Source organism: Myotis davidii, unplaced genomic scaffold (genome assembly GCF_000327345.1).
Source record: "Myotis davidii unplaced genomic scaffold, ASM32734v1 scaffold395, whole genome shotgun sequence".
In the NCBI taxonomy this organism is placed as follows: Eukaryota; Metazoa; Chordata; class Mammalia; order Chiroptera; family Vespertilionidae; genus Myotis; species Myotis davidii.
The window spans coordinates 1843872-1855804 of NW_006287904.1; the positions used below are offsets into that span (position 1 = coordinate 1843872).

General features: G+C 41.6%; 1 protein-coding gene across 1 annotated transcript in view; it reads right to left on the reverse strand.

Moving 5' to 3' along the window:
* CMTM6 (CKLF like MARVEL transmembrane domain containing 6) overlaps positions 1 to 9787 on the reverse strand; it is a 20330-nt gene extending 10543 nt beyond the window's left edge. The window contains exons 1-3 of the mRNA XM_015561250.1: positions 9781 to 9787; positions 9582 to 9585; positions 2198 to 2204 (exon numbers count right to left, since the gene is read on the reverse strand). Coding sequence (XP_015416736.1) covers positions 2198 to 2204; positions 9582 to 9585; positions 9781 to 9787 — 18 coding nt within the window. The remainder of the gene's footprint in view (positions 1 to 2197; positions 2205 to 9581; positions 9586 to 9780) is intronic.
* Between the last annotated feature and the right edge of the window lie 2146 nt (positions 9788 to 11933).

Genomic DNA, 11933 nt, shown 5'->3' on the forward strand with positions numbered 1-11933 from the left:
GAGAGAAACATCGATCAGCTGCCTCCTGCACATCTCCCACTGGGGATGTGCCCACAACCCAGGTACATGCCCTTGACCGGAATCGAACCTGGGACCCTTCAGTCCGCAGGCCGACGCTCTATCCACTGAGCCAAACCGGTTTTGGCTCTTATTTTTAATAGTTACAAATTTATCCTGATTTTTATTTCTCTCAGAGATGTGAATTCTTTCATATGTACAATTAATTCTTAATGAACCACTACTGATGATTCAAATGCTATTGCAGAAGTAAATTACTCAATTCTTTCTTTCTTTAATGCAGTACCTATGAGAATTAGCTCATCTGTCATCTCACAAATCCTTATATTATACCCAAATAAAAACACAGGGTCAGCAGACTAAGTCTTTAGAAAGTTCTGCATCTCTAATAAAAACCTTCTTAATTCACTTATAGACTTTCCCCCATAATAAAATCAAAAGAGCCCGGCGAGTGTGGCTCAGTGGTTGAGCGTTGACCCATGAACCAGGAGGTCACAGTTTGATTCTCAATCAAGGCACATGCCTGGCATGTGCTTAAATCCCCAGTGGGGCGGGGGTGTGTTCACTTTAGGCAGTGGTTCTCCACCTTCCTAATGCCGCAACCCTTTAATACAGTTCCTCATGTTGTGGTGACCCCCAACCAACAAATTATTTTTGTTGCTACTTCATAACTGTAATTTTGCTACTGTTATGAATCGTCATGTAAATATCTGATATGCAGGATGTATTTTCATTGTTCGCGACCCACAGGTTGAGAACCGCTGCTAGTGTTTTCAGAGAAACCTTCAGTGTTCAGAAAACACCATCTGTTCATTCAAATATTTATCAAGTGGAGACCATGGCAAACAAGCTTACTGAATGGCTGATCTACACAGAACTTAGTCTGGTTGCTTTGAAGGGAAGATAGGTACACAAATGATTAATCAATTACCACGTGCTACAGAGTATGGGAAATATAGGGTGTTGCTATAAAAACACACAGAAGTCCAGCTCAGGTGGCTGAGTGTCACCCTATGCCCCGAAAAGTTGCTGGTTCAATTCCCAGTCAGGGCACATACCTGGGATTGATCCCTAGTCAGGGCACCTACGCAAGACAATGGATCGATGTTTTCTTTCTCACATGGATGTTTCTCTCTCCCTTCCATGTCCTCCAGTGAGGATTTAAAAAAAAAAAAAATTAAAACACACAGAAGAGCCATTAAACTTGGGAGGCCAGCAAAGGCTTCCTGAAGGAAAGCTGAGACCTGAAGGGCAGTAGAGTTCATTTGAGGGGTTAAAGATAGCAGAGAAGTTCCAGGCAGAGAAGCAAGACATACAAAGACTTAAGAGGTGAGAGAGCATGGCACCCTCCTTCCCTAATGCACACACGTATATCCCACCAACCCAACTCCACTGTGAAAGCGAGTTGAGTCACCATGACTAAAGTGTCCAGTTTGAAGGAAGAAGATAGCAGCACAAAAATGATTAAATGACACAAGAGGTAAGCAGAGGCCAGATCTAAATGTCCTCTTTAGTTTAAGGGATTTAAAACAACGGATAACATGATCAGGTTCTTGCTTTTAGTAGTTCTCACTAGCTGCAATATGGAGATGGGACTGGAGACAGGACAAAACTTGGGCAGACATCTAGTCAGAAAACTCGTGTGACATTCAGGAAAAGAGAGCACCCAGGGTAGCTAGCAGTAGTAATGGAGAAGAAGAATTGCTAATTGCTGAAAAAATGCAGTAAGAAGCCCTTATTAAACAGGATGAATAACAAGAGAGTAGGAAACAAGATAATACTGAAACATATATACTGAAACATTTGAACTTAATAGAAAACAGCACATTTATTCACCAATCATTTGAAGTGGGCCTTGTCTCTGAGCATGAACCTACAAAACTGGAATTCCACATCATGTTTTTTGCATTAATCCCCTTCATCATTTATGACTACCACTCCCAGACTGATGGTATTTGAAGTGGAGCAAGATCTTGGACATTGATAATCAGAGTACAGAATCTTTCCAGAGTTGGACCAGCCTTTCACAGTTGTCTTGCTCTTAATTCCACAGCAAATATTTTAGTAACTTATTTTTCTGTCTTTCCAAAGCATACTTTAAAATATACTTTTAATGATTTCAGAGAGAAAGGGAGAGAGAGAGAGATAGAAACATCAATAATGAGAGAGAATCATTGACCAGCTGTCTCCTACTGGGGATCGAGACCGCAACCTGGGCATGTGCCCCTGACCAGAATTGAACCCAGGACACTTCAGTCTGACCATGAAAATTATAAACAGTACAAACCATTACGGGAATAACATTAAGTCAACTGATGGCAGAGGGTAAGAGTAAAGAGAGCCCCAGCAACGTGGCTCAGCTGGTTGGGCATCGTCCGTGCACGGAAAGGTTGCCAGTTTGATTCCGCCAGGACGCATGCCGGGGTCGCGGACTCCATACTCAGTTGGGGCGCATACAGGAGGCAGGTGATCAATGTTTCTCTCTCCCTCTCTCTTCCTCAACAAAATTGTTTTAAAATAACAACACAGAGTGAAGAGTGATCCAGATGGGCTTACTGGCCATGGCTGCCCAGGATAGACAGGCATGGGTCAGAATGATTTCCTGCACTGAATGACGAGTGGTTAACTCTGGTTGATTTGGCAACTCAATTAAGTGGCAGTGGGTTTTAACAGTGCTCCCACTGTTGTACATTAGTATTAACATACTGATGCTTTCACTGCAGGAAGAAGAGTTTTGTTTTTCTTTTTAAGAGCAAGGCTGCTGGGAAGAGAATAAATTCCATTTTAATTATGCTGTGTATGAGGGCTCTGTACAAGAGCTAGGCTATATAGCTCAGAGGAGAGGTGTGAGGTGGAGATAAAGATGTGGGGCCTTGGCCAGGTAGCTGAGTTGGTTAGAGTATCGTCCCAATACGCCAATGCTAAGGGCTCCATCCCTGGTCAGGATACACACAAGAAGCAACCAATAATACATAAATAAGGGAAACGACAAATTGATCTCTCTCTCTTTTTCTCACTCTCAAAAAAAAAAAGTAAGATGTGGGAGTCAGCCAGTGAGATCACCTAGAATTGGGAGAACTCTGAAGAACCCAAAGATTTAAAGGATATGAAGAGGGGGAGACACCAACAAAAGGAGGAGTAGTGCAAGAGGTAATAGACCAAGAAAAAAGTATTTCTTTGGAAAGAAAGGAATCCAGAGGGCTGAATGCTACTTAGAGTCACGTAAGAACAAAACTAAAACACTTACATTAGATTGAGCTGCAAGAAGGTTGCTGATGACATCAGCAAGACAACTTCAGTGTAGTCATACCGGGAAGCTTAGACTGCAGGACTGCATAGTGGGAAGTAAGGGAAAGTCAAGGCAGTGGAATATAGACAAGATGTGTGGTTTCAAGAGTGGCCAGATAGGGCAGTAGTAGATGAGGTCAAAGGGAAGGGAATTACAAGATGGGAGAGAACTGGGTGTGTTTAAATGCTTCTTCAGAAGAAATCAGTAAGATTGGTGTGTCTAAAGACAAGAAGAAAAGAGGCTCTTCAAAGGTAGGATTCAGAGCTCAGATGTGGGACTAGCTCCTCTCCAGAAATAAGAGGGAAGAAAGTGAAGGGAGTTTTACTTGGGCTGTTTGTGTGGGTTTTGAGGAAGCTGAGGGAGTTTCCTCCTGAGCGTTAAAACTATCAAAATAACTGATGACCCAAGCAGATGCCTATCGGGAAATGCCATCTCACCCAAATCAGGCCAATAGAAGCAACCAGATGTATTAAGGGCAACAAAACTGCTACCAAAGTCAACAGATACATTTCATAGTGTATAATAAAACTTTTACCCTATAAAACATTTCCAAACAAAAGAAGTCAATGGTACACCTACTCTGGAAAACAGTTTAGCAGTTTCTTTAAAACACAAAGCATGCAACTGCCATGAACCCAGCAATTGTATTTCTGCATTCTGCATCCAACCAAGAGAAATGAAAACTTATGTTCGTGCAAAAATTGATACATGAAGGTTCATAACAATTTTATTCACAATAGCCCCAAACTGGAAACAATCCAGATGTCCTTCAATGGTTAAGCAAACTGTGGTGGGTACATCCACACTACAGAATACTACTTAGCAACAAAAAGGAACAAGTTTGACATATGCCACAACCTAGATCAGTGGTCGGTAAATTCATTAATCAACAGAGCCAAATATCAATAGTACAACAATTGAAATTTCTTTTGAGAGCCAAATATTTTAAAATTAAACTATATAGGTAGGTACTTTGTTATTAACTTCATTAGGGCACTCCTAAGGCTTAGGAAGAGCCACACTCAAGGGGCCAACGAGCTGCATGTGGCTCGTGAGCCGCAGTTTGCCGACCATGGACCTAGATGAATCTCCAGAGAATTATGCGAAGTGAAAAAAATCCAATTTCAAAAGGTTATAGACTGCATGATTCTGTTTATAGCAGTCCTCAAAAAACAAAGATTACAGAGATGGAGAACAAATTAGTGGTGCCCAGGGGAGAGAAGGGTGGTGTGGCTAAAGCAGAAGCATGAGGGAACCCCGTGGTGATGGGCAGTTCTGGATCTTGATTGCAGCAGTGCTTACAGGAAGCTACACACAAGATAAAACTGCATGAGTAATGCGCGCGGGGGCACACGCGCACACACACACACACACACACACACACACATACAGGAACTCCCTGTACAGTTTTTGCAAGTTCCTGTGAATCTATAGTTACTTCAAAATAAAAGGTTTTTTAAAAAGGTCAAATCTAAATGTCTAAGGCTGCGGTTCTCAAACAGTGGGTCGCGACCCCTTTGGCAGTCGAATGACCCTTTCACAGGGGTCGCCTAAGACCATCCTGCATATCAGATATTTACATTACGATTCATAACAGTAGCAACATTTACAGTTATGAAGTAGCAACAGAAGTAATTTTATGGTTGGGTCACAGTATGAGGAACTATATTTAAAGGACCAGAAGGATGAGAACCACTGGTCTAAGGGATTTCCCCCTTCTACTGAGCAATACAAAATTCATCTATCCCCACAACTTCAAAGGATCTATAGAAAGACAAAAATAGATCCTACTGCTGTGTTTCCTGTTGTGAAGCATAAAACCATCCAATATATCCCAAACAATTTCCTTCATACAAACGTTAGGTGAGGTATTTCCAATCACTAAACCACAGGATATAAAGGCCACACCAAGACAAACACCAGAAGGTCGTTGTGTAAAGGTACTTCCGTAGTCTCCTGTAATTAGTTACAGGATGAGTCTTTACATGTCTAGAGTATAATAAAATACTAATATTCCATATGCCCTACTCTTGCCTTTATCTTAGGAGTTTTAGGAGTTTCTCTATGAGGAGTTTGCAAAATACACCTCAGTTGTAAAAAAGCCAATTAATTATGAGAAGATAGCCTAAAACTCTAACTGGGGTTTTAGAATAGCTGAAGCATGTTTATTACAATAACTAGATTATCAGGAACACTCATCTGTGAAGGCTGACCAAAAAAGAAATCTTTTCTGTAGTATCAATGCAGACTGCTGATCTAAGTCTTAGGAAGGAAAGGGCAGGATCCAGCTTGGCCAGAAGCAATCAGTGTCAAGTAATTACAAGTCCTGTTCCAAACTTATTATCAGAAGTCTTTCTTACTAACCGAAAGCCTCAGAGCAGTATTAAGAGGCGGGTTCTGCATGGGTGTCCTAAGAGACTGAAGGGGTACAACATCAAGTTTGGGCGTTGACTAGTGCCGGTTCCCATGTGAAGGCCAAGGGATTAGCACTATGAGCTATATTCAGTTTGAAGTTTACTCCTGACTCCCCATCTCTAATGCTATTAAGCTTCCTTGATATCCCCCACAGCACTACACAGTCTGTAGTACAAAATAAAATTATCATTTCACAATATGTACAAATAATGAATCATTACGTTGGACACCTGAAGCAAATATAATGTTACATTTCAATTATAGCTCAATAAAAATATAAAAAATAAAGTATATTTGAGTATTATGTATGCAGCACTATAATATGCATAGGAACATGTGATGACAGAGCAATCAGACCAATATACAAGACAATAAGAACACGGTATATTTTGTATCTCACAACTGAGTGTTCATTATATCTAAGTTCAGGAAATATCAGGAAAATGTTCATCTGGACTAAGAGAAGTTCAAGAAGGATGGGTAGAAAAGCAAGACTCAGACCAGAGCCAAGAGACACACAGGGTCCAGGAGGCGGATAAACAAGAACAGATTCAGGAAAGCAAGAATTTGTCCGGCCGGTGTGGCTCAGTGCTTGAGCGTCGACCCAGGATCCAGGAGGTCACGGTTGATTCCCAGTCAGGGCACATGCCTGGGGCGTGGGCTTCATCCCCAGTAGGGGCAGTGCAGGAGGCAGCCAGTCGATCAATGATTCTCTCTCATCATGGATGTTTCTGTGTCTCTCTCCCTCTCCCTTCCTCTCTGATATCAATAAAAATATATTTTTTAAAAAAAAGAATTATCATGGCAAGCCCCAAAGGATAATAAGGCAACTGACCTAACTGGATGGGGAGTGTTGAGAAAAAAGGTTAAGGTGTTGGGTGTGGTTATGTGAAAATCATACCAGGTAGCATGGACTTCTAGATAAAGACAACTGAGGCTGCCTGCCTGGTTTAGCTGGATAGAAAACAAAAGGAACAGAGACTGGGCAGGGGCCTGAAGGAACAGCACAGTCCCAGAGTCCAAGGGAAAGCAAGGAACACCAGACAAGCAAGTCACAGGACATTTTGCACTTCTTAGGAAAACTCCTTTGCAAAGCTGTGATGCCGGGTGTTGTGAGAGTGTGAGGGGTGTAGTGTGGCTTGTTTTATTTTAGTCATATTTTTAGTTGGTGTTTTTTATAAGCAGACAATTATTTTAATTTTTTTTTAAAAAGTGAGAGTGAAGGGAAGGAAGAATTTCTAAAAGTGGGTCGTCATCAACACTAAATACCAAAGTGGTTAAGGACAGTAAAAAGAGATAAGGTCACTGAATTGGACACGGAAATAGTGGTGAATGCAACCCATAAGTTAAAAGGCTCAATTAGTATTGTCTGGTGAACAGTTTTGCTCTGAACAAAGTATTGCTTACTAAATAGGAAGCTAACCCCCTAACGACAGAACACTAATGCTGCTCCTTCTAATGACATAAAATTTTACCCAAATATATTTAAGGGAATTATCAAGCTTTGGGAGTTGGAGGGCCTTTGCAGAGCATGCAGTCTCCCACCCTCATGTTTACAAATGATGGAATTAATCTCTGACAGGTTAAGTCCCAAGTTGGCCAGGCACAGACGAGAACCCAGGTCTCCTGACTCCTACTCGGTACTTGTTCCCCCCATAAAACACTATTAAGTTCATTTAACGATTAAGTATGTTTGTGTGGGTTTTCCCTGTAAGGTCGGGTTTTTGAGGTTATGTAGTCTTGTGCATTTCCCCTTTTGCTGTTGAATCACACATTAAAACCAATTTCCCAGGGTCAGCACATCTGGGAAGTCTTGGTGACTAAAATATGGCCTTACAATTCTAGTGATTTAAACATTCAGATAATTACTACCCTGTGCCTCTCTCCATTTCAATTTCACTACCTTTCCTGAAACTTCCAGTCTTCCTTAAAATTAACAGTCATTGCATTAAGTATTAATTCTCCATCACTTTGTTTAAAGTGGGTTATGAAAAAATTTCTTATAAAAAGAGCTTTTTAATGTTTGCCACTAATTATAAAACTCCATGTACAAAATTATGTTAATTCATGAATTAATGAACTTGTAGTCACATGCAAGGTTCAAGTAAACAAATCTGTCAGCCTGAAGGTAAGCTAGGCTTCCCTCGCCTTCGGCCAGGTGGGGAACACCCAGCCCAGGGCCACATAAGGCTCCGAAATCATTAGGTCTGGCCCTGCAACCGACAGTGGGACTCGAAATTCAATAAATCTAGGAGTTTTATGCATAGCAACATAAATTTATATTACGTGAATTATATTAAGTGAATGATGTTAGAAATATCCAAATGGGCCCCAACTGGTTTGGCTCCGTGGATAGAGCGTCAGCCTGCGGACTGCAAGGTCCCAGGTTCGATTCCGGTCAAGGGCATATACCTTGGTTGCGGGCACATCCCCAGTAGGGAGTGTGCAGGTGGCAGCTGAATTGGTGTTTCTCTCTCATCGATGTTTCTAATTCTCTATCCCTCTCCCTTCTTCTCTGTAAAAAATCAATAAAATATATTTTTTTTAAAAAAGAAAGAAATATCCAAATGGCCCTTGGCAGAAAAAAGGTTCCCCTCCCCTGCCTTACACAAACTTTTACTCTGACAAAGGTTCAAAGATAAAATTTGTTGACATTATGGATCTTCCTCAGGTAAAAATGGAGCATTTTAATTGAGTACATACCATTTTCACATTTAAATAATGAAAAGAGCACCAATATAAGATAAATTGCTTCTATTTGATAAATTTAAATCACTGGTGAATTCCCAATCAAACTGCTTGCTTGAAAAGTCATTATAATCACAGCACTGTGCAGCCCTCAGGACATTCAACTGGTACCATAAACACAATGTCAGCTTGTTGCAGAGAGAATATTACACATATTTAGATCACTGCACCAGCTAGCTAGACAGGAATTAGGTTGTCAAAGGCCAATTCACCCCTTAAAACAAAAACAAACTCCTTCAAAAGTAACAACAACCAAAAACCTCACACACAAAAATACTAGTACATGGGCATTAGGATCAATCTAAGGGTAGAATAAACTGGTAATAAACTGAATGCATAAATTTATGTCTGCAATGACTCCTTATATTGAATTCCTAGCTGAACCTTTATTCTTCCTTCAGCTCTGGAGGATGCTTATGTTTTGAACAAGACTTTGAAAACATTAAGGTCATACCTGAATGATAGACAAAGCTGTACAACTCCAACTCAGAGTTACATGCATATAACTCAAGAGCTGGTCACACTCTTCTGTCTCTAAACTCCCCTTTTGTGTTTGCAGGCTCCCCTCTCTACCCCTAGGGGGTTCAGTTCTGTACCAGCATGCCCCACAGAGCCTCAGAAATGTGTAAAAAAACATCTGAAGGAGTGGAAAGAATCTCAAAGGAAATCCATTTGAATCTCCTAGGACTCTAATCTAGGATTCCTAAGTAAACAGGCTCTGGCTTTTAAGTTTTAAGCAAGGTTCCTTTCTCTTTGAGGTCTCTGAGACTCCGATAAGAAGTATGGGTTCAGAATCACATGCGCAAACACAAAAATGCACTACATTCTGACTAAAATGTCATAGGGCATGCAGGTCCCTTGTGAAAGTACCTCCTCTTCTGATTATGAATTTCTCCATTATAGTGCTTGGTTATTGGAACTCTGAAATTCTATTTCAATTTTTTTTTTAATCCTCACCCGAGGATATTTTTCCATTGATTTTTAGAGAGAGTGGAAGAGAGAGGGAGACAGAGAGAAACATCTATGTGAGAGAAACACACAGATTGGTTGCCTCCTGCATGTGCCCCCCCACCCCCACCCCCAGCAGGGCAAGAGCCTGCAACTGAGGTACATGCCCTTGACTGGAATTGAACCTGGGACCCTTGGGTCCGTAGGCCGACGCTCTATCCACTGAGCCAAACTGGCTAGGGCTTGAAATTCTATTTATTTTTTTTAAAAAAATCATCCTATATAATAAAAGACTCATATGCAAATTGTCCCCACCGGCAGGAGTTCCACAGACTGGGAGTTAGACCACCAGGGGGCGGCACGGAACATGGTGGGCGTTGGTACAGCCCTGGTAGCCGGTGGCAGTGGAGGCGCTGCCAGCCCCGATGGGCGCCAACGAGAGCAGGACCACAGTGGGATGGTGGAGCAGGTGAGCGGGCAATGCCAGGCCAAGGCAGGTGCAAGCGGGGGCCCTGATCACCCCGCCGGTCGTCCCACAGATCATCGGCCCCGATTGCCCGCCAGGCCTAGGGACCCTACCTGTGCATGAATTCCATGCACTGGACCTCTAGTCTAAAATAAAACAACCTAAACACAGAATTTGAGTTAAGGCAAATAAGACTTTGCCTGCTGCCCCAGGCTGGATGACAGTTTTAATTTACTTGGGACTTTCTGTGTGACTTCCTACTGTTGGGAAGAGATAAGACATTATTAAAACAAACAAAGCAGGAACAAAAAGACAACCATAAGAATGAAATTAAGAAATACTGTTTAAAATGTATATTAAAGAAAGCATTCTTACAATATTACAAGTTCCCCATAAACAAACTAATAGAGTTCTAAAGAGACCTTAGTTTTTATTTTTTTTCCTCTTTCTCCTTATGGATGATGGAGAACACGCAGGAATTGTCTAACAACCTGGCAAGGCAAATTCATCTTCCCCTCTTCTGTTAAATCCAGGTTAAATCTATCACCAAAATTTCTAGCTGTATTCTATTCCAAAGATACACAACTATAGTTTGTTACACTATAAATACAGTAATGAAAAACTTTACTTGAGCTTTGTTATTTCGGAATAGGAAGGAAAAAAAATAAAGGCAACTGAAAATAGATTTAATAATGGGCAACAGATGAGTATCGATGATGTCTTTTAAGCAGGAAGAATGCTTCAGATTAGTATTAATTCTTTTCTGCTCTAAAGAGTGCTACTCAAGTAGCTCTACTGCACAGAAACAGCTGAAATCTGAAAGTCATGTGAGAGCTGACAAGAGGAAAGCAGAAGGAAGCACTTCTGGGTAGAAGGACTGAATAGCTGATGCAAGAAATAGGGAGCCCTGTGGCTTGAAGAACCTAAAAGGCCTAGGAAGGAGGCTGGAGAGACAGTGCCAGAACCTTGGGGATCCACAGGCCAAGCTACCACTTGCCTCGAAGTGATTTCCCAATTACTGTAGTGCCCATTTCCTGCTATTCTATTCAATAAAAATAGGTCACCTGACTTCTAAGAACATAAGCTCTGGTTATCTGCGTTCTAAGAATTTAAGTTCCTCCCAAAGAAACTAATGGCTATTTTTACTTGGGATGGTTTTAGGAAAAACAACAACACACAAACCAACCTGTAAACATTCTAAGCAGCCTGATTTTCTGTCTTGCAGAAAATGTTGCTCATCGTTGGTTAAAACAAGACACAGGAGCTCAAAGTATGTAAACGGAATTAAAATTTAAGTCGCAAAGGTGTTTTGATATTTTCGCTAAGAGGTTTAAGGTACCTTCGCTGCCTACAGTAAACTAAAATGCGATGAAATGGAAAGCACCGTGCCCTAGTCCTGCTACCCGTCCTCAAACACAAAAAGCTGTCCTTTTGACTTTGTACTTCGTTCACACTTCACACATGTCACCCATGCAGAAGTCGTTCTTTCCCAACCAATACCAAACTTTTGGCAGGCAGCTTACGGAACACACACATCTCAATGCCAGTGCGTGGCCACCACATTAAACTGACCTCATGGGCTCGCCCCAGGAAAACCGCAAGCACCAGGGAAAGATAAAAAAAAAGCACTTCGTAGTCTAAATACAGGTCCTTTGGGAGATAACGCAGAGGAACAGCGGCGGGGAGGAGAGACGAAGGTGGCTACAGAGTAAATGAGACACGTCCAAGTTACGTCTATCACCAAAACTTCTAGCTGTATTCTATTCTGAACATACACAACTACAGTTTGTTAAACTATAAGCAAGGTAACGAAAATTTTTACTTGAGCTTTGCTATTTCTGATTAGGAAGAGAAAAAATAAAGGCAACTGAAAATAGATTTAATGGGCAGCGGATGACTATCGATGACACCTCGTAAGCAGTAAGAACCCTTCCGATTAATATTAATTCTTTCCCGGACCCACCTAACTCGTTCAGCGGCCCTGCATCGCCGTCGGGGGCCCACCTCGGGACCAGGGGCCGCCCAGCGGGGGGAGGAGGCGGGGTGGCG